Source organism: Stenella coeruleoalba, assembly GCF_951394435.1.
Source record: "Stenella coeruleoalba genome assembly, chromosome: 17".
In the NCBI taxonomy this organism is placed as follows: domain Eukaryota; kingdom Metazoa; phylum Chordata; class Mammalia; order Artiodactyla; family Delphinidae; genus Stenella; species Stenella coeruleoalba.
Genome location: NC_137163.1, coordinates 7821551 through 7841509, shown reverse-complemented (window position 1 = coordinate 7841509; position 19959 = coordinate 7821551). Strand labels below are relative to the sequence as shown.

The 19959-nt window shown below is 47.1% G+C and overlaps 1 protein-coding gene across 1 annotated transcript in view; it reads left to right on the top strand.

The window, feature by feature from the left end:
• LOC307176053 (thyroglobulin-like) overlaps positions 1-19959 on the top strand; it is a gene marked incomplete at its 3' end in the record, with an annotated part of 48447 nt that overhangs the window by 11538 nt on the left and 16950 nt on the right. The window contains exons 3-4 of the mRNA XM_079901799.1: positions 17931-18065; positions 19632-19796. Coding sequence (XP_079757925.1) covers positions 19697-19796 — 100 coding nt within the window. The 5' untranslated portion in view covers positions 17931-18065; positions 19632-19696. The remainder of the gene's footprint in view (positions 1-17930; positions 18066-19631; positions 19797-19959) is intronic.

The following is a 19959-nucleotide window of genomic DNA, read 5'->3' as shown; positions in this document are numbered from 1 at the left end:
CCATGACAGCCCAGCTCAGGGTTAGCATGAGATGTCTTTTCAGATGTTGGACCCTGTCTGTAGGATGACCACTGTCTGCCCCCTCCTGCAGGCCAAATGGGGGGCAGGGAGGTCTTCCAAGGGCTAATTCCCAGGAGAATTGACGTTTTGCTTGTCATCCACTATCTCAGAAGCTCTTCTCTTAGAGGTGCCATTGAAACAAATTTAGATTATTTAGAGTATTTAGATTGCAAGCGAGGGGAAAACACAGATGCGAGTCTTTAAAAAGTTATACCTGTACTCTAGGTTCCTTTCACCTGAGGAACTTCAAAATACCCTTTAAAAAATGCCCCAGCCCTTGACTGTGATCACAGGTTGCTACCAGCAGATCGAGACTGTGGGTGAGGCTGCAGTTGAGAGGGTGTGACGCACGGCTGAGAGGGATGCCTGGTGAAAGTTTGCCCTGCTCAGCTTCACCAGCCCGGAGCCCGGTGACAGCAACAAAGCTGTCCCTGGGTATATGGAGATAGAAGTGGCCACACCAGCAGTCTTTTTGGGACCTGCGATTTGTAGTCAATCACTTTTGTCTGCTTTGCCTCTGGCTTTTCACAGCTGTGCCAAAGGGTTGATAGAATTCAGTTGATCTTTTCTGCAAATGTTTTCCACTAAGCTGGAGACAGAGTCGTGTGATCCTAAAAAATGTCAGCACTGGCAGGAGTGTGTGCATCATCTAATTGAGGGAAACATCGGCGCATTCTGGTGTGGAGATGAGATTTGAAGTCCGTCTGCCCAGCTTCCAATCCCGTTCCATCACTTAACACATGGGTACTCTGGGGTCAAATTCCTCAGCCTCCTGATGCCTTTGTTGGCCTCTGTAAAATGAGGATGATGGTGAAAAGTAAGAAATATCAACCTAGTAGGCTTGTGTTGTGGAATAAAGTACAAGGCTCGGCACAAAACCTGGTAAGAGTGGGTGTTTAAGAAATGTCAGTAATAGTGCCCAAGTCCAAACCATCTTTTTATAGAGGAGGAAACTGAGGCAGAGAGAGAGAAAGTGACTCTCCCAAGTCACAGCCAGTTAAGGGCAGAGCTATAAAATCATTTTTAATATTCCTAGGTATTGAGTGACTAAATATATCAATCACTATGCTAAATGCTTTCCATATTTTAATCCCCACAACTGCCCTAGGCAGTGTGCACCATTATGTCCATTTTACAGATTTGGAAACTGAGGGTCAGAAAGACGCAAGGTCACATAACTAATGAGTGGTAGAGCTGGGGTTCAAACCCAATCTGAATCCAAATCCAGAGTCTCCCCACTGAAGATGCTGACTGTTGCTGGTTGGGTTCCTCAGGAATCAGACTCTGAGTTCAGTATGCAGTTCATTTTTTAAGGGAATGGAATCCAGAGGGGTGGGAGAGGGAAAGAGAAGGGCAGAGGGAGAACTTGAGCTTCAATGCAGCCTTAAAGGAGGCCTCAGCTGACCTCTAGGGATGCTGGGACGATCTTCAAAATTGTTATGCCCTCACGTTGGTCACTCACTGATACGGGCTGCCCTTCTAGGGGTCACTCTCCCTGCAGGGGCTGACAGTGGGGTCTATCTGCCAGCAGCCCTCCTAGCAGCTGGGGAAGAGCCCTTCATTAATGAAGGGGGATCTGGAGGACATCACAGCCTGCAGCCTAGTGGTGTTATACTTTAATAATCTCATCTGGGGCACATTTGAGGGTGGAATGGGTGCTGTTAAAACTGTGCAGGCTGCCCCGCACCAACCCTGGGGCATTGTCACCTGCCTGCTGTAGCCATGAGTCTGGTGGTGCATTAGCCCACACAAGCTAATTCTTAATCCCTTTGGTCCTTGGGCTGAAAGGGCCATGTGAGCAGGCACTGACTCCAAAATTGCCTAATGTTTGTATAAAACTTAAATCTCCTTTCCAAATATGCACAGAGCTGATGTGTGCTCACGCACACACACACACACACACACACACACACACACACACACACACACACACACACACTTTCTCTCTGGACCTCACGGTGTACACTCTGTCCCTACTTCACGGGAAGTGCTGTCCAGGGGAAGATCCCGTATCCCAGGGCCCATCAAGGTGAGGCTGGCAGGCACGCACTCTTTCCTACCTTCAGTCTGTCGAGAGTGCTGGGACTAGTTAGTAGCTGCGTGCCCAGACTAACACGTGTGGCCAGGATGCACATCTGCCACGGCCCCGAGGCGCCTGGGTAGCTGTAACTGGCAGGGCTGAGTGTGCTCTGGGCACAGCCTTACATGTGGCAGCTCCCCTGGACCACTTCTCTGCTTCTCTGAGACCCAGGGGCTGTGATGGAAGAACAGCTGGCAAACTGGGATCACAGCCACGGCAGACTGAAGGAAAGTGGGACACGTGGGGAAACTGGGCCCCAGCTTGGAAGGCTTCACTTCTCTCCACGAAGCAGGAGGGAGCCTCCGGCCAGCTGGTGAGGTGCTGGATTTGGGACACAGTTATAGTTTCTTCTGCCTCGGCTGCCATTCCCCTGTTCATTCGCTTATTCATTCAACAGGTGTTTAGTGAGCACTTACTCTGTGCCTGGCACTGGGTGCTGGGGCTACAGCAGTGAACAGAGCCTCAGAAAGCCCTGCCCCATGGAGCCTTCATCCTAGTACGTCTTCAGGGCTGGCTCCTCCTCTGCTCTGAGCTAACATCACCGCCTCAAAGAGACCCCCCTGACCACCCCATCAAAGCAGCCCCTTCGGCACTCTCTACCCCTTCACCTTGCTTTATTGTCTTCTTATCTTTTTGCTATGAAATCTTCTCACTTGTTTACTTCTTAAGTATTTGTTTGCCCTCCTCTAAAAAGGAAGCCGCAGAGGGCAGGGACTTTATCTGGCTTGTTCACTGCTATTTTAGCTCTTAGAAGAATGACTGGTACCTAGTCAGTTCTCAAGAAATAGTTACCAAATGAATGAATATATTTTGCTTGCTTGCTTGCTTGCTTGCTAGATTTCGTGCTCCGAAGGGCAGTTATTTTGTAATTCATGGTTTGATCCTAAACACTTAGCCAAGTGTCTAGTAGACTCTCAGTCTTATTTTATTTATAATTGTTTGGTTTTTTAAAAAAGAAAAAAATATATAAATGTTCACTTTGCTCTAGGTTAATATTTAAAACCAACAGTGATTCAATTAATGCTTGTTGAAAGAATGAATAAATGAATGAATGGTAACCACATGAATGGATTGGAACACACATGGGATACAGGAATCCTATCTTTGCCACTCCTTAGGTATGGGAACTTGACTAATTTAAAAGATATTTGTGAATCTCAGTTGTCTCACCTATAAAATGGAGATGATGATGTTTTCAAAGAGGCTGTTATTAAGCTGGAAAGATATATTATATGTAAAATTGCTGCACCCAATGTCTGTTGAAGGCTGACTGTGTTGGAATAGCTAGATTAAGTCAAGCACTGCCAGTGCTAAGGGATCCTTTTCACAGGTCATCTTTGTGAATGCTGCCCCTGCAATTGTACAGTATACAACCTGTGCATATGTGCATAGTGGGCCTGGGAGGCATTTGATCAATGTTTGCTGAATAGTTGTGTCTTAAACCTTTGTTAGATCTTTGAGGCTGGAGAAAACAGAGGATTTACCTTGATAACTCCCTCCCCAGACAACAACAGTTTTGTTCCTGGTCCATCAAGGGTTTATTTGCTCGACTGAGTTGAAGGGAGTAGAACCAAGAACAAAATATGCCAACCTAGGACCTACCTTCTTTTTAATATAATATTTTCTCCAAGAGTGGTAACATTTTAACAAGTGGGTAAACCAGAAAGATTTCGTTTTTAAGAGTGGAAATTCAGACCATTTGCTAAGCATTTGGGGGAAAATATTTTAGACGGTTTTTTACCCTTCCTAGGAGCCCTGTAACCATTCTGAGTAGCTGACTATGGAGTAGACCATTCCTGAATGCAACCATCAACAGTGGTAGATTTCCTTTAGTTTTATAGATTATAACAATTTTAGCTGTTGATTTAAAAAGGTAATACTATGTTACCAATGGCTACACAGTTTTTTTTAATTAAAAAAATTTTTTTAATGATCCTTTGGTCATTCTTCATTGATTCTTTTCCCCCCACTGTTGAGTCTGTGCTGAATTCTCTGGCCTCCTTGGTGGAACTGAATTCAATTTACCAAGGAAGCAATCACCTTCCCTCCCCCATGAGTAAAGTCCAGGAGGGGAGAGGAGCCTAGCACGGGAGAGACCGAGGGAGGGGCTTCAGTATAGACAGAGCATCTGGCGTCATGGGAGGGGCAGTGGGGGATGAGGTGAGAGGCGATGGGGTCAGAGGACGGAGGAAGAAGTCGTGGTGTGTCCTGCTGGGATGGCTCAAGGTGGAGAGATGAGCTCCCCGTTAGTGGGGTATTCAAGCATGTTGGAGATTCCCTCACTGTGCGGGGTGGGGGGTGGTTTACGTGCCCTCTAAGTTTCTCTTTAAGTTTTCTATTTTGGTCATTCTGACGATTGGCTCAGTTATGCTTTAAGGTGTTTTGGTTTTTTTTCTTCTGTTTTGTGATAACTTTTACCCGCAGACAAGCAGACGGCTCTTGGCGGATGTTCTGAGAAGCAGAAGCAATGAAGCAGAGGGACCTTGGCACGGGGCGAATCTGGGTTTCAATTCCAGTTCTATTCCTACTCTGTGTCATGGGGGCCAGTCACGTCACTGCTCTGAGCCTTGGGCTCCTTGAGGCAGAGTTTTCATAATATCACCTCCATCCACAAGTTGCTGTGAGATCTGGATGAAGTCGTGTAGGGCAGGTGCTTAGCACAGTGCCTAGCGTGCTAGTGGATGCATGCTGAGTGGCGACAGCAGCAGGGGCCCTACCCTCACACTGACTGGAGAGGCAGAGGGCAGGAGTGCAGTGTTGGGAGTTTGCCCGCCCGGGTTCAAACCAGCTGTCAGACCTTGTGCAAGTTACCTACAGTCCACTCAGAGGTCAGGATGGCCTCCGTCCCACGCTCTTGTTCAATGTCTCTAGGGAAGCCTCCGCATCATTGGAATTACTTTACTCAGCTCACGTTGGTTCTCATATGCATCTGTGCCTCCACATTTCTGCAGTTTTCCCCAGCTCCCTGGGATCACTCACAATGACCCCAAGAAAGAGGAATTCAGATGCTCTCAGTAACCCATTTATCATGCCACCTCCCAGGTAGCCTTTGCATGTGGGTGGAATTTGGGGGGTTCTACTTGACAGGAGTCAAACTTCCTAGAGAGAAATCAGATTCAATCTGAGCCTTTGAATTTCCACTAGGAATTTTGCTTGCAATGCATTTAGCGATTTGTCATGAGGACATGGACAGAGTATAGCTCCAAGTCTGGTTTCATGTGTATGCTTTTTTCTTAGACATTTCTCTAGAAGTGTCTTTGAAGTTAGCCGTGTAGAAGATGATTACTCACCAACCACAAGCTCATAATCTCAACAGATGCTGGACCATTTCCGATGTCTTTGAAAACCCCTGCCTGAGATGTACATGCCACTAAAGGGAACCAATTTATGAGTCTGGAGTTGAGCCACAGGGAGAAAGGGGCAGCTGTGGCAGGGCGGGGACTGGGAGGGGGCAGCCTGGGTCAAGCCCTCGGCTTGCCCATCATGAGCTGTGACTTTAGCCAAGTTATTCCCCACCTCTGATCTTCAGTTTAGTCCCTTGCAAAATAGTAATAGTGATACAGTGAATGCACAGGTTGATGTCATTATTAAATATCACAGTGTAAGTGAAGATGTTTCACAAACTAGAATGCATCACATAAACGTGAGATATTATGAAATCAAATGCCCATTACTTGCTTCCTATGTGATTAATTGATCAGCTAATTGATTTATTCAATAATTATTTACTGAGGTCTTGTGGTATGAGAATAATTCTAGCGTTAATCTTTATAGAGATGAAAAAAGAATGAGTATCTCATTTCTCCTTTATTAATTAGAGAGCTGTGTTCATTCACTCATTCATTACATATTTATGGACTGGGCGGCTCATGCGAAATTGTGATGACGTTATTCCTGTTTAGCATGTAGATCCCTTAATAAATGCTAGCTACAGCTATATTACTATTTCTATTGTTAATATTTTTATATGCTCTCATGATAGGTCTTGGAGAATTAATGAAAACTAAGGCAGAGCCTTTGATCTCAAGATGCTCATAATTTTAACTGAGAAAAGAACATAAGTAAGTTTCGATGCAGCATATTAGTGGAACACTAGACATATTTAGAAGATACTTAGAGCAGAAGAAAAACTATGGCGGCGTGGTGGAGGAAGGAGTCTTTCAGAGGGGTTTCCAAGGGAAGTGACATCTGAGTTGGGTTTTGAAGGATGATACAAGCTCATCATATGCATAAACTGACTTCACTTTGTAAGTGTAAACAAGGGGAATAGTGAACAAAGTCAGACAACACAGAGTGTGTTGCTAGATGGCCAGATGTGAGTTTGGGGTGGTAGGAAGTGGACAGATGAGAGAAGTGTCTGGAGAAGCAGGCAAGGGAGGCAGCAGACAGAACGTGAGGAAACTTGGGGGCCGTGCATTTTGCTAGCAAATCAGATAAATGCATTTACCCCATCCACTTACAATGGTAGAATCTGAAATTTAGAGTTGAAACTAATATTCATTTTGACTTTCCTTCTATAATGACCTTTCTAGATGGACGTTCAGTCTATCTAGAAACACCAGGTGAGGATAACGTTGAACGTTTCAGGTCAGGTAGTCCCGTGGGTGGAGTGCCACTTCTCAAGATAGAGAATATAAGGAGGGGACCAGTTAAAGAGTGTGGGTGAGGATGGAAGTAAGATGTAAGTGTTCAGCTTTCAACATGCTGAGTTTGGGATGCTTCAGGGACATCTGCTTGGAGGTGTCTAGTGAGCACTGAGTATCTCAGCGTGAGGCTTGGGCGAAGGTCTGGCCTGGAGATACATTTGATAATCACTGGCATGTCGGTAGTATTTTAAGTCATAGGGATCATGAGATCACCCACGGAGAGTGTGTAGGGTGCAAATAGTAAAGGTCAGGGACAGATCTCTGAGGAATCGCAGTTTTTAAGGGAAGAGCAGAAGAGAAGCCAGAAGAGCCGCTAGAAAGCTAGAAGGAGCATGTGGTGTCGTGGAAACCAGGGGTGGGTCAAGTGGTCAGCAGCTTCCAGGAAGCTGGGGACTGCAAGCATTCACTGGGTTAGTCATGAAGAGTCCTTTGCAGATTTCACAAGGTGATGAGGGAAGAAACTACATAGTAGTGATTTGAGAAAATGGAAACTACAAACTTTCCCAAAAATCTTGGCTCTGAAGAAAAAGAAAGAGATTGACAGCTAAAAAAAGAACTGTAGAACATTTGTTAGTAACTATCAACGTTTAGGTCATGAATCACCCACGAGAATGTATTGAAAACAACATACTCCTCCATACGTACCAAATTTTGCATGTATTTTCAGGGAAACGGACCCCCTTAAACCCAGACCCTAAGTTAAGAAACCTTGGGCTAGAGTAAAGGGTTGTTTTAATAATGGAGAAATGTGTGTACGTTTTTATGCAAAGAGTGAAGTGTCAGTGTTCAGGGGTAGACTGGGCATATAGGAGGGATGGGAGTGGGCCTGGATGGGGGGATAGTCGGTAGATGGATGTCCCTGAGGGGGTGAGGTCAAGCTGTCGAGCACCGATGGGGGAATTGTCTTCAAACAGCCACCCTTTCTCCGTTCAGGAGAAACAAAGAGGGAAAGATGGGATGGTTCATAGAGAGTAGCTGGAGGGTGGGGAGTTGAAGCTGCTGCTGATAAAGGTCCCTCTTTCTCTGGGCTGCAAGAAGTCAGGCACCTGCTGAGAGTGCAGGGGTCATGGTGATACCCAGGCCTGGGGAGAACACAAGAGAGAGACGACTGCATTGTCAGGCTGCGTTGAGACTTCAATGGAGGCTGAAGATCCCATAGTTGTAAAGGCGCCAATCTGTTTGTCTGTGGGTATTTCTTTAGCCGTACTCAGGCCAAGACAAGTTGCAGAGGCAGCAGGCCCATCGGATTAACCCAACGGGGAGGAAAGGGGGCTGAGGGCAGTGGCAGAAGGGAAGTTGAAATGATGGACCCCAACCGATCGGAGGCCTTGGTTTATGAGCCAGTGAAGATGGATAACATGGTGTGGAGGGTAAGAGAGTAGAAATCACAGTGAAGTTAAAGAGCTGGTTTTGATGGAATAAAGTGCAAAAATGCTAGAAGGAAGGAGGATTGTGGGACGTAACGGCAAGTGTCCCTTAGACAAGTGGGATTTACAGGGTGACGAAGCTCAGCGCTGTGCCAGGGGTTGGGATGCGATTGTGGAGGTACTTGGCTGGAATGAATGCAAATACAGTTTTCTGGGATTAAAGAGGCCAGGAAACTGAGACCAGACTATGAAATAGGCCATCTACTTTCTCCATAGATGACAAAGTCCCCCAAGGTTTTAGCAGGATTTGGGGTGAAGATGAAAATTACCAGCTGGCTGGCAAAGAATTTGAAGAATGTGGGAGAATGACCAGGCACCCCTAGTTGAGGATGAGAAGTACTAGAAGGTGTCATAGCTGGAAGATTGTGACTCAGAATGAGGGCAGGGGACGTTATGGTAAGAACCCTTGTTTCCAGGACACAGCGGATAGGGAAGGATGAGAAAGGGTCGGGGATTCGCTGTGACAGCAGGCGGATGATTTCAGAGAGCTGGCAGCTGCAGGAGGCTGGGTCAGGAGTCGGGGGAGACCACCTCCATGTCGAGAAGACAGGCAGGGCTTGGATTCTATCCTCGGGCTGGAGGGCAGCTCATGTCTGCCACCTTTTCATTCTACCAAATAAGAACCCTTTAAAAAAAAACAAAACAAACGAATCATTTTGTAAAAGGACATTAACATTCCAGGCTAGGAAGGAGAACTATCAACATGTCATAAAATTACGATACTTTACCTTCCAGATGGCATTTCCCAGATGGCTCCTCATTCCCGGAAAAAGTACAAAACTCCCTGTCGAGTTTCCTATTGGATTTTTGGTTCCCAGAATGTAGACCCTCCACCCGTCATGGTACATAGTGACTGAACCCCTGTCCCTTCTGGCTCTGCCTTCTGGCCTGGGGGTCGCAAACCACAGCCTGTAGTCTGTTTCTGTGCAAGACCTGTAAGCTCAGAATGTGACATACAGAGATAACGTGCAGCAGAGAATGAACGTGGCCAACAGTGCTTAAAATATGGACATTTACTATTCGTCTTCTAACAGAAGCTTCTTGCTCACCCCTGTCCTAGCCTGAAGATGTGCTGTCTTCCCCATCCTTCCTCCCAAGCCCCTGAATCATCAGAGTGGGTCTTTTCTGGTCCTCCTGGGCCATATAACCAGACCTAACCCCCCACTGTGCAACACTCTTGACCAGGAAAGTGTGGGGGTGGCAGCATTCCTATCAGTACTATTAATGCTCGTGTTTTGGTTGAAAATGCCCTGTTTTACAAGTAACAGCGTGTACGCCCTTGTGCATTCAGCAACACGGCAGAGCTAGAAGCTCTGGTTTTGGGGGTCAACACACAGGGGGCAAATCTTTAATAAGTGTTACTGAGTGCTTGTTATGCTCCAAGCAGTTTGTAGGCATCAATCCATTCAGCCCTCACCCTCACCGTGTGTCCAAGGCCCACTGACTTTTTATGCCACAACACACAATGGGGACAACGATATGGTGTTGGGAAAACCAGATGGGAGGACAGCACAGCTGCTTCCACCCCTCCCCTCAGGGAGGCTAGAAGGATCCTTGGCAAGCTGTAACCCTTAGCATATGGGAAACCCTCTCTGTGACTCAGGTGACCTCAGGTGACACGACTATTCCAGTTTACAGAGTACGATTTACCCCATGTCGGAGCTGGCAGTGGGCAGAGCTGGGATTTGGGCAGGCAGGGTTCTCCCAGAGTGGTCCCTCCTTAAAATGTGCACACAGTGGTGGCCAGGACAGCCATGCACATGGCTGTGTGTGGATTAAATGAAACAACACACATAGCACATCGCAGCGCATCTGGCAAATAGGAAATGGTTGGTAAACATTAGCCATGGTAATATGTGTTATTTGACATGATAAGAATTATCATTACAATCAGCATTTCTATGCAACACAGGGGTATAGCTCTCTGTGAATCAAGGAATGTTTGTTTTTACTGGATAGTCACTCACTGTGTTAGTTCGGGCTATGTAACAAAATACCACAATCTGGGGGCTTAAACAACAGAAATTTATTCTCTCCCAATTCTGGAGGCTGGTAGTCCAAGATCAAGGTACTGGCAGGGTGGGTTCCTTCTGAGGGCTGTGAGTGAAGGATCTGTTCTGGAACCCTCTCCTTGGCTTGTAGATGGTAGTTTTCTCCCTGTGTCTGCATGTCATCTTCCTTTAATGTCTGTTTCTATGTCTAAATTTTCTCTTTTTATGAGGACACCAGTCCTTTTGGATTAGGGACCATTCTGATGATCTCATTTTCACTCGATTACCTCTGTGAAGGCCCTATGTCCAAATAAGGTCACGTTCGGAGGTGCTAGGGGTTAGGATGAATTTGAAGTGTGAATCTTGGGATTGAGGGGGCACAATTCAACCCACAGTACTCACTGCCATCCCTCTGCTAAGCTCTGGAGGTGCAAAGTTAAAGATGAAAGCATGCTTCCTGGATAGCTCAAAAATAGGTATTTGGAGGCTGAACAGAGGTAAATACGTCTCTGTGTATTTTTCTAGTGTTATAAATGTTAAAACGGGTCCAGTAGGGTCTGCTATGTCAGGCATTTCTCTCTGAAGGTATGCTAGACCAACAGCTAGCTCTGGTCACAGTTTCATCTCTCAAATAGTTGCAAAATAACAAGGGACATCTTTTTTCTTCTTTCTGTTATCAAAGGAACATCTAGGGTTTTGGGGTTTTTTTTTTTTTTTTTTTGAGTGTTAATGAGGGTAAAAATAGACCAGTGTGACGTGGTTCTCACTTGAAAGACGGTGTCTGGTGAGAAATCAGGATGTCTGAGTCTTGGTCCCATCCAATAATGACAGCACACAAGTGTCTTCTACCAGCGAGAGCTTGTGGCCGTAAAGCTGAGAAAGCAGCATTAGCGAGCCTGTTATACTCTGCTGACTCCAAGGTCACGGAGGCTTGCTGGTGCCTGAAATGTTTTCCTTGTGAAAGACCTTTCCTGCTGAAAGGCTTCAAAGCGTTGATGTTTTCTCCCCCGGCTGGCCTGGGCATGGAAACCACCTCCAGTATTTCCTCAAGCTTTTTCGACATTCAGCACCTATCCCTTCGATAAGCCTTGAGGAGCAGAAAGGAATTCTTCTTGGTTCTGATTGCAAGAAGAACAGTAAGAATCCTGGATTCTTTTCAGTGCTCTAGAGTGTCTGCTTGTTATCTTCATTCTTGGTGATTCTTAAGAAAATCACATTGATCTTTTCATTTAAAAAATGGCTCTGTGATTATTTGAATGTTGGAGAGAAGGTCAGGCATTTGCGACTGGCTTGACATTTCTGCACTTTGATCTGATTAAAAAACTTTGAAAGGCTCTTTCCCCCCCACACCCCTACCGTTTTTCAAATGAGAGAGAGGAGGGCCAGAGTGGGAACTTACCCTTGGTTACTTACCCAGCCAGCAAGCGGGAGACCTATTCCTCCTGTCTTAACACAGGTCTGTAGTTCCGTGGGTGTTTGTTTTTTGTTTTGTTTTGTTTTAGCTATTTTTAACAGCTGGAATTACTCTCTCTGGGCCTTGAAATCAAAATCAAACATTTCTTTCTTTAACTGATATCCGTGTGGAAAGGAACAAAGGAAGGCAAGAAGACAGGAAGGCAAGAAAAGAGGAAGAAAGGAAGGAAGGGAGGGAGGAAGGAAAGGGAATTAAACACAGTTTTCCATATATTGGTGGAAATTTTCAAACATATTTTAGTCTAGTGATTTTTTTTAAGCTGAGTCTACATTAAAAGGAATAATGCTGCCTGGAAGGGAATGGAAGTACCTTGATATCACCCCAAGGCCTGCCTGTACCAAGGTTGCAGGCCGTGCTGCCCCTCTCGTTCCCTCCCCTCGGCCCTGCCCACCCTCAGCAATGCTTAGGTGTACAGGGCAACCTAATGGCACAAGGCTGTCCCGGGTTCAAATGCTGGCTCACTACCTTTTAGCTGTGTGGCCTTGGGCAAGTCATTGGCCCTCTCTGGCCCTCATTCACTTTTCTCTTCTGTAAAATAGGGATAATGTTGTCCATCTCAGCACTGTACTGTAAGACAGAATCAGGTCATCTTGAATTTGCCAGCCCACTAGATGGTAGCCTGTCTGTCCCCATCACAGAGGTAAGGGCTGTGTGATATGGGTGAGTCTCTCTTCCCTTCAGGGTCACCCTTTCCTCTCTGCTAATGGACAGGCAGGGCCACGTTCTTCTGAAGGCGTGTTTCCTCCAAGGTCTTCAGACCTGTTGGTGAACTATTTCATATGTAGGTTGTTTACAGTATGAAAGAGTCATCAAGATTCCACACCATAACACAGGCTTGTGTCAAGGGCTGAGAGGGAGTGCATTTGCTGCTGGGAAGGAGGTCCCAGGCTACAGCCAGGCAGATGGAAACCATGCTGGCAGGGTCTGAGACCAGGCTCTACCCTGTGACCTTGGGGGTGCCCGGTGACCTTGGGGAGTGCCCTGTGACTATTCCTCCCGGTGGCTCATTGCCTCATCTGCTATGACTAGGATGGATCTGAGTTAACATAAGTAACTCAAATTATGTAGTAAAGCAACATCTCTTTCTCCTTATGATTGTACAATGTGTTTGGAGTATGGGTGACCATGGCAAGCACCCAGGCCCACCATGTGAAAGTGAGAGGGGTGTGATATAGCTGAAGACCTCAGCAGACCCGCCCTGTTACCCCAAGGACATGGGGCAGTGGGTGTCATAATCAGATTTGGAGGTGACCCTGGTCGCAGTGTGTTGATGGCCTGAGAAGGGATGAGGGGGCCGGTGACAGGGAGGCCCGTTTGGGTCTCAGTAACTGGAGCATCTGGAGTGAAATTGATGAGGCCAGAATCTAGGTGGAAAAGGAAGGACAGTTCCCAGAGGGGCTGAGGTGGCAGAATTGCCAGGACAAAGTGAGGGAGAAGGTGATGAAGATGGTGGGATTTCTGGGTTGGGCATCAGGGTGGGTGGTGGATGCAGTCCCTGAGGAAAGAAAGAGCACGGTGTGGGAGCAAAGAGCAGGATGGAGAGAGGGGGTGGCGATGGGTTCATCTGGGGTGTGCTGGGCTCACAAAACCTTGAAATGCTTCTGTTTCCGAAAGTTGCTGTATTCAGCAGCAGGCCTCCTGGTCGGGCACGCGTCCTGCGTCCACTGTGCTAATGGCCTGACCAGGAGTCCCAGGGCCGGAGGCGGGAAGGGAGATGCTGACAGAGGCCCTCCTGGGCAGGGACAAGGCTGGGGTGAGGGGATGAGGCGAATTCAGGAGGAAGGTTTTGAAATCACCAACAGTGATTTCTGCTCCTTTACCCCTTAGAGAACTTCCCCCAGCACCTCAGTCAGGCTCCTACCTCTATAGTTTCAGAAAGACAGTGACCCAAACACAGCAAGAATTGAGCAACTCGGCCCAGAGAGAATGGGAGCAGCTGATTTCACTAATCCTACCCCAAGCAGGCTCTGTGCAGCTCACACACAGTAGCTCATTCATTCCCAATGACCATCTTAGAAGAGAGCATCTGGTAATATACCCATTTTACTGATGAGGAAACTGAAGCTCAGAGAGGGTGAGTGGTTTGCCCAGAGTCACAGAGCTGTTAAGTGGAGGAGCTGAGATAAACTCCTGGAACCTGACTTCTTAAGCAAGTACGTGTCATTTATGCCATCATGAGTTACAGCTGCTGGATGGCATGTATTCCCTAAGACTGGAATCTACTGTGGGCCTGTTTCCAAAGTAGCCACAGAGATATGAGCCTGAGCTTCAACTACGTCTGTGAGTTACGTTCAGAGTAGGTTCAGGTCCTGTTAGAAAATAAATACACACAAATACATAGCTTTCCTTTTGGTCAACTGTAACCATTTAAAAAATATAATGGGAAACAATCCCATTCCATTCTTAATGACACCGAAAATTAAACAGAATACAATTAAAAATCTTTTTCTCAATTTTTCCAAATAACATCCACAAAATGTTTTCTTGAAACTTGACCAAGTGATTTTCAATTTCATCTGGTAAATAAACAACCAAAAAATATTTTTAAAGGAAAAATAATGTGGGAGAACTTTTACCATTTGACGATAGAATATAGTATAAAGTGACTCTAGTTTAAGCAGTTTGGGAATAGAGCCAGAATTAGCAGAGATGAATGAAAAAGAATTGGTACTCACCAAAGAAAACTCATTTACATATAAGGACTTAATATATGATAAACGTGGCATTTCAAATTCAAGGGGAAGTGATTTTCTTATTTATTTATTTAGCTAGCTATTGGCCACACTGGACGGCTTGTGGCATCTTACTTCCCTGACCAGGGATTGAACCCAGACCACGCAGTGAAAGTGTTGAGTCCTAACCACTGGACTGCCAGGGAACACCAACGATTTTCTTTTTTAAATAAGTGATGTTGACAATGCAGTCTGTAAAATATATTTTAAACAAAGGAAGAAAAAACTAATTAACAAACCACAGATGGTGCATTTCGGAGCAGACTATCCCTTTGGGTGCGTCTGAAAGCTGTCACCATCTCATTCACCCGGAGAGGAGGTCTGCCTTGGAGTAAACCGTGGATTCTGAAGCTGAAGGAGCGGGGCTCAAGCCCAAGCACTGCCGCTTATCAGCTAAGCACTTTGGGTGTGTTTACTGGGTCTGTTTCCTCATCTGTAAAATGCGCACAGTAGTGATGCCCACAGCATGGGTTATCGTGAACATTAAACAGCAATGGTATTGCGAGGTTCTTGGCAAGTTAGTAAACTCCTGTGAAATGCTACCAAGCTCGCCCAGCTTTCGTGCTTCACTATGCTTCTGCATTCACAAAGAACTTGTTCTCAGAATTTTCACGAGATGCGCGTGGAACCCCAGATGTTAGATTCTGCATGGCAGCAATGGCTCATCCGGGGGTCCTGCCAGCCAGGGGAGGGGGACAGTTGTGGGGTGTGGCAGAGAGCTGACTCCAGGCCCTGGGATGGCGACAGATGAGCTGACTCTCACTTTGGAGGGGAAATTCACCCTTTAATTAGAACGCTTTCCCCTAGACATCAACCTAAATAAAGGTGGAGGGCAGCCAAGGCTTCCATTTTAAGACCATAATTGGCAAGTTCCATCCTGAAATCCCATCATAACCCTTCTCTGAAATTGCAGTGTGCTCACCATCTAAAAATATACACCTCGGTTTGGCCATGTTGCAAAAATGCCACTTGTAATGACCATGAAAATAGCAACGCGTGGAGGATGCTTCAGGAAATGAAAGCCCAGGGTCTCTTACAGGGAAGCCAGGTCCCAAGTTCAGAAATACACGGCTCCAGATTCTGAGGGTGGCCCTGCAGCTCTAGGACAGGTGTGGGGCTTTCACTTCCTCTTGCTGAGTCCACGCGAAATCTGGTTGCATTATTTGGCCACTTCTCTGGATAAACCTTTTTTCTCGCTCTCTTTTTCTTTACTTTCTTCCTTCTTTTTTTTTTTTTTTTTTTTTGTCTATAAACAATGTTAAATTTATTAACAAAAGTCCCCTCACAGAGCAAACTTCAGATCTAGGTAGTTTCACTGATGAATTTTATCAAAGAATTCCATTCTTTCTCTTTCTTTGTTTCTTTCTTTGTTTCTTTCTTTCTTTGTTTCTTTCTTTCTTTCATTGAAAAGAAGGGTGGTGGTGCTAGATCGTTTTGCTACTTTATTTACCATTCTAATTTTAGTGATGCTCAGTGCTCTGGTGTCAAAGACAAGTTCAAGATAAAAATGACAGTCTTCCCCGTATAGCTAAGAGCATGATGCTGTCAAAGACAACGACCTTTTCCTACCTGGGGATAATTTTCTGGAGAGGATGCTCAGCTCTGTAGGAAGCTCAGAGGGATGGAAGGAGCCCTGGTTTAGAGCCAGGAGGCCTGGGTCTGTCTCTGGCTTGGTCACTGTCCAGCTCAGCATTCTTGGAAAGTCACATACCTCTTCCAGCTTCCGACTCCTTATCTGTGAAGGAGGCATTAGAGTCCCTTCCCCACCCCCATCTGGGGCGCTGCGAGGATCAAACATGATGATGTTTTACAGACAAAGAAACTGAGATGATGGCGTATCACCCCCACAGGGCTTGGGCGATAAGTAACGGCACTTTGTAAAATGTGAAATGTTACACCTAAGATTGCCACTGTGTTTTGCTAGCACAAAGTAGACACAAATATTTGTCATAAGGGTAAACTGCTACCGTCTTCTGGAAAAAAAAAAAAAAAGTCAAAGACAGAAAGAAAAAATAAGTAGATAAATAGATTTTCTCCATTAACTATCAGTGCTGTACCCACTGAACGGTTCCATACAGTATTCTGGTATTAGCACTCCCAAGTGGTCACGGAGGCCTATTCTGGGAGGTGGCATCGTGCCTGGTTTGATGCCATTTGTGGACAGAGTAATGCAGTCATCCCCCTGGACCCACAGTCCTTCCTCGCGGTGGAAGCTTAAGCCCCCCGTGCAGGGTCACCTCTGTCCTCACAGGGACACAGGTGCTCTGGCAGATTTCTTTGCCTCTGCCAAGCGTCTCTGTGGCAGCCACAAGCAGATGTCCCTCCCTCTCGCCATGACAACATGTCCTGTGCGAGGACTGGGAAGCAGCAGAGTAGAGCAATGGCAGGCACAGGCTTTCTGGATGCAGAGACCTGCTTTCCATCTTGCCCACTCCAAAAGCACAGCACGCTCTCGGGCAAAGCCGTTTCCACATCCCTGTGCCTCATTCATTGTCTTCATCTTTTAAAGAGGAGGTCTTAGCTGAGGTTTTCCAGGAAACAGACTCTGAGATGCAGATTTGCATATGCAGAAAGTTCAGTGCTCAGTGCTCTTGGGCAGTGCTCAGTGCTCTTGGGAGAAACAAGGAAGCGAGGGGGCAGAATTGGGCAGGGGGAGAAGTAAAACATTGATGCAAACCAAACAATGGCCGCATTGACGCCTCAGTGAGCTGTGAAGCCGGGCCGGCCCTTGGGAGTTGGACCATCTTGAGGCAAGGGGGCCTTGGTATACCCACAGGGACTAGTTTGGGGATGAAGGCTGACCCTGTGGAGGGGAGGCAGCTAGCCTAGTAGACCTAGGTAGCTCCTAGAGAGGGACTCAGCTGGGAGCGCCGGCCATAAGCCTCCAGCAGCTGGGAAATGAGAGCCTTGGTCCTGCAGGCAGCCGGGCAGCACATCACAAAGTACCACATAAGGAACACTGACGAGCCTGTTATTATCATGGTTACTAGCGTTATTCTGACTTTTGCATTATAACAACTGTACTACAGTGTTTGTCTTGTCATTTCACATTCTCTCCCTTCTACTGTGAGCTGCTCAATAGAAACGCCCATGTTTTGGTTACTTTGTTCTTCACCTCTGTATCCCTAGACTTAAGCACGGGACCTTGGCTCATATGAAAAAAAAACTCTTAAAAATCATAGTAGAATGGAGAGATGGATAAAGAAATGGAGTCACGGGGCTTCCCTGGTGGCACAGTTGTTGAGAGTCCGCCTGCCGATGCAGGGGACACGGGCTCGTGCCCCGGTCCGGGAAGATCCCATATGCCGCAGAGCAGCTGGGCCCGTGAGCCATGGCCGCTGAGCCTGCGCGTCCGGAGCCTGTGCTCCGCAACGGTAGAGGCCACAACAGTGAGAGACCCGTGTACCGCAAAAAAAAAAAAAAAAAGAAATGGGGATGGAGACCACCAGGAGGGAGCCCTTGGGCACCCTTTGGGGGCATCGGATGGCACTCCACTAACTGTCCCTGCTTTCCCTCCTAGTCGCTCTGGACTCGTGGCAGTCCCTGGCCCTCTCTTCAGTAGTTGTTGATCCATCCATCCGGAACTTTGACGTTGCCCACATCAGCACTGCTGCCACGGGTGACTTCTCTGCTGCCCGAGACCGCTGTTTGTGGGGTAAGGGGAGTTTCCACCTCCAGGTAGGGGGTTGATTGGGATGGGACTCCTCTCACACAAGTGCTCCTCAAGATTCTGACCTCAAAAACACATAGGAGACCCCGAGATCACCTGGGGTGTCTGGCCGGAAGGACCTCACCTCGGGGAGAAGGCCCTGGCGGGGGGGTCTCTGCTCTGTAGTCTCCTCATCCTCCTGCAGGGTTGGCCATGGTCACGGTCTCCAAGGGGCTAAGCCAGCCAGAAAATGCGCAACATTGAACCCGGTCAGAGGAAGATCAGAGGGAGGACCTAGGGGGTTAGTCTGAGATGGAGATGCATGGAAGCTGTGACGGCTGTCCTCAGATTACAGGTGGGCCGTCGTGGCCAGGAGGAAGGATATTGTTCTGGCCAAGCTCATGGGGCAAGCAAAGGCCTATGGGTAAAACTCAAATTTCAAGAGACATTTTTCAGTGCAATATGAAGAACTTCCTAATAGGCAAAGCTGTCCACGGATGCATACTTCCTTTACAGGGTTTCAGTCATTGGTATTTAAACAAAAGCTAGGTGACCATATGATCAGAACGTTCTGCAAAGCCTTCACCTTGTGAAAGAGGCCAAGATTGGGTAACATTTACACTTTTCAATTCTGAGATTACATGGATCCTCTCCCCTACAAGGTTGGATAACAATATGTGCATATTACAGCCAGGGCCACCATGTACGGTTGTATAGGTTGTACATCACGCAATTCTGGGTGGTGCCACAGCACAGAGACTGGGCTATGAATAAGGCCTTTAGGCAATGCACAACTTGCTCAATCAAATGAAGCAGCACTACTTTCAGAGCTGTTTTTAGGACTGAATACCCTAATGCCATGAATCTTTTAAACAGTCTAGTGCATGACCTGGTACCCATGGAAAAGGACATAACCCCTGACGGAAGGTGGTGGGTGTGATGGGGTTGGGGAGGCAGAGGGAGACGAGGCTGAAGAGGAAGGCAAGGGCTGGAGTGTGAAGAGCCTTGTCTGCTACGACTTCAGTCGGAGAATGACAAGAGCACATTTGTGAATAAATAACCAACCAACATCCGGACTGTTGTGTGGAAAATAGATTGATGGGAGGGTTGGGGCCTCCACCACCACTGTTTTATTCCCAGCCCCTAGCACTGGGCCTGGTGTTTAAATGAAGAAGTGAGTGTTTGTATAGATGGATGCATGCACGCATCATTGGATGGGTGAATGGATGGTGCATGGGTGGATGTACAGATTCATGAGTCACGACTGGATGGAAGGATGGCTAGCTGGCTTACCCCCTTGGAAGCTTTGACTTTGGGCTGACCCTGAAGGGAGATGAGGAGACTGCAGCAGAGAGCCCACCCAGGGTCTTCTCTCCCAGGTTAATTATTTCCTGCCGGGCATCCCAGGTTATCTTGGGATGAATGGAAGCGGGGGTGGGTGGATGATGCATGATTAGATGGTAGCATAGATGGATTGATGGATGGAGGGATGATGGATTCATGGATGCAGGATTGGGTACATGACTGCGGTGATCTCTCAGGCCCAAGCCCCACTCATCTCCTCCTCCACAGAATGCTCCCATCACCAGGCCTGCCTTGTCACTACTCTGCAAACCCAACCTGGCGTTGTGAGGTGTATGTTCTATGCTGATACCCAGAGCTGCACACACAGCCTGCAGGCCCAAAACTGCCAACTTCTGCTCCGTGAAGAGGCCACCCACATCTACCAGAAGCCAAGTAAGTGCTGGCCTGTGTCTTTGCAGCCATTCCTGAGGGCCTGGGTGTGGCTGGGAGGGACTGTCCGAGCACCTGGTGACTCATGGGCAGTGGCTTTTGAGGTTCTTAAGGGAAAGTCAGTCAAAGTCATCCTAGGCTCTGTGGCACTCACATGGGATGGACT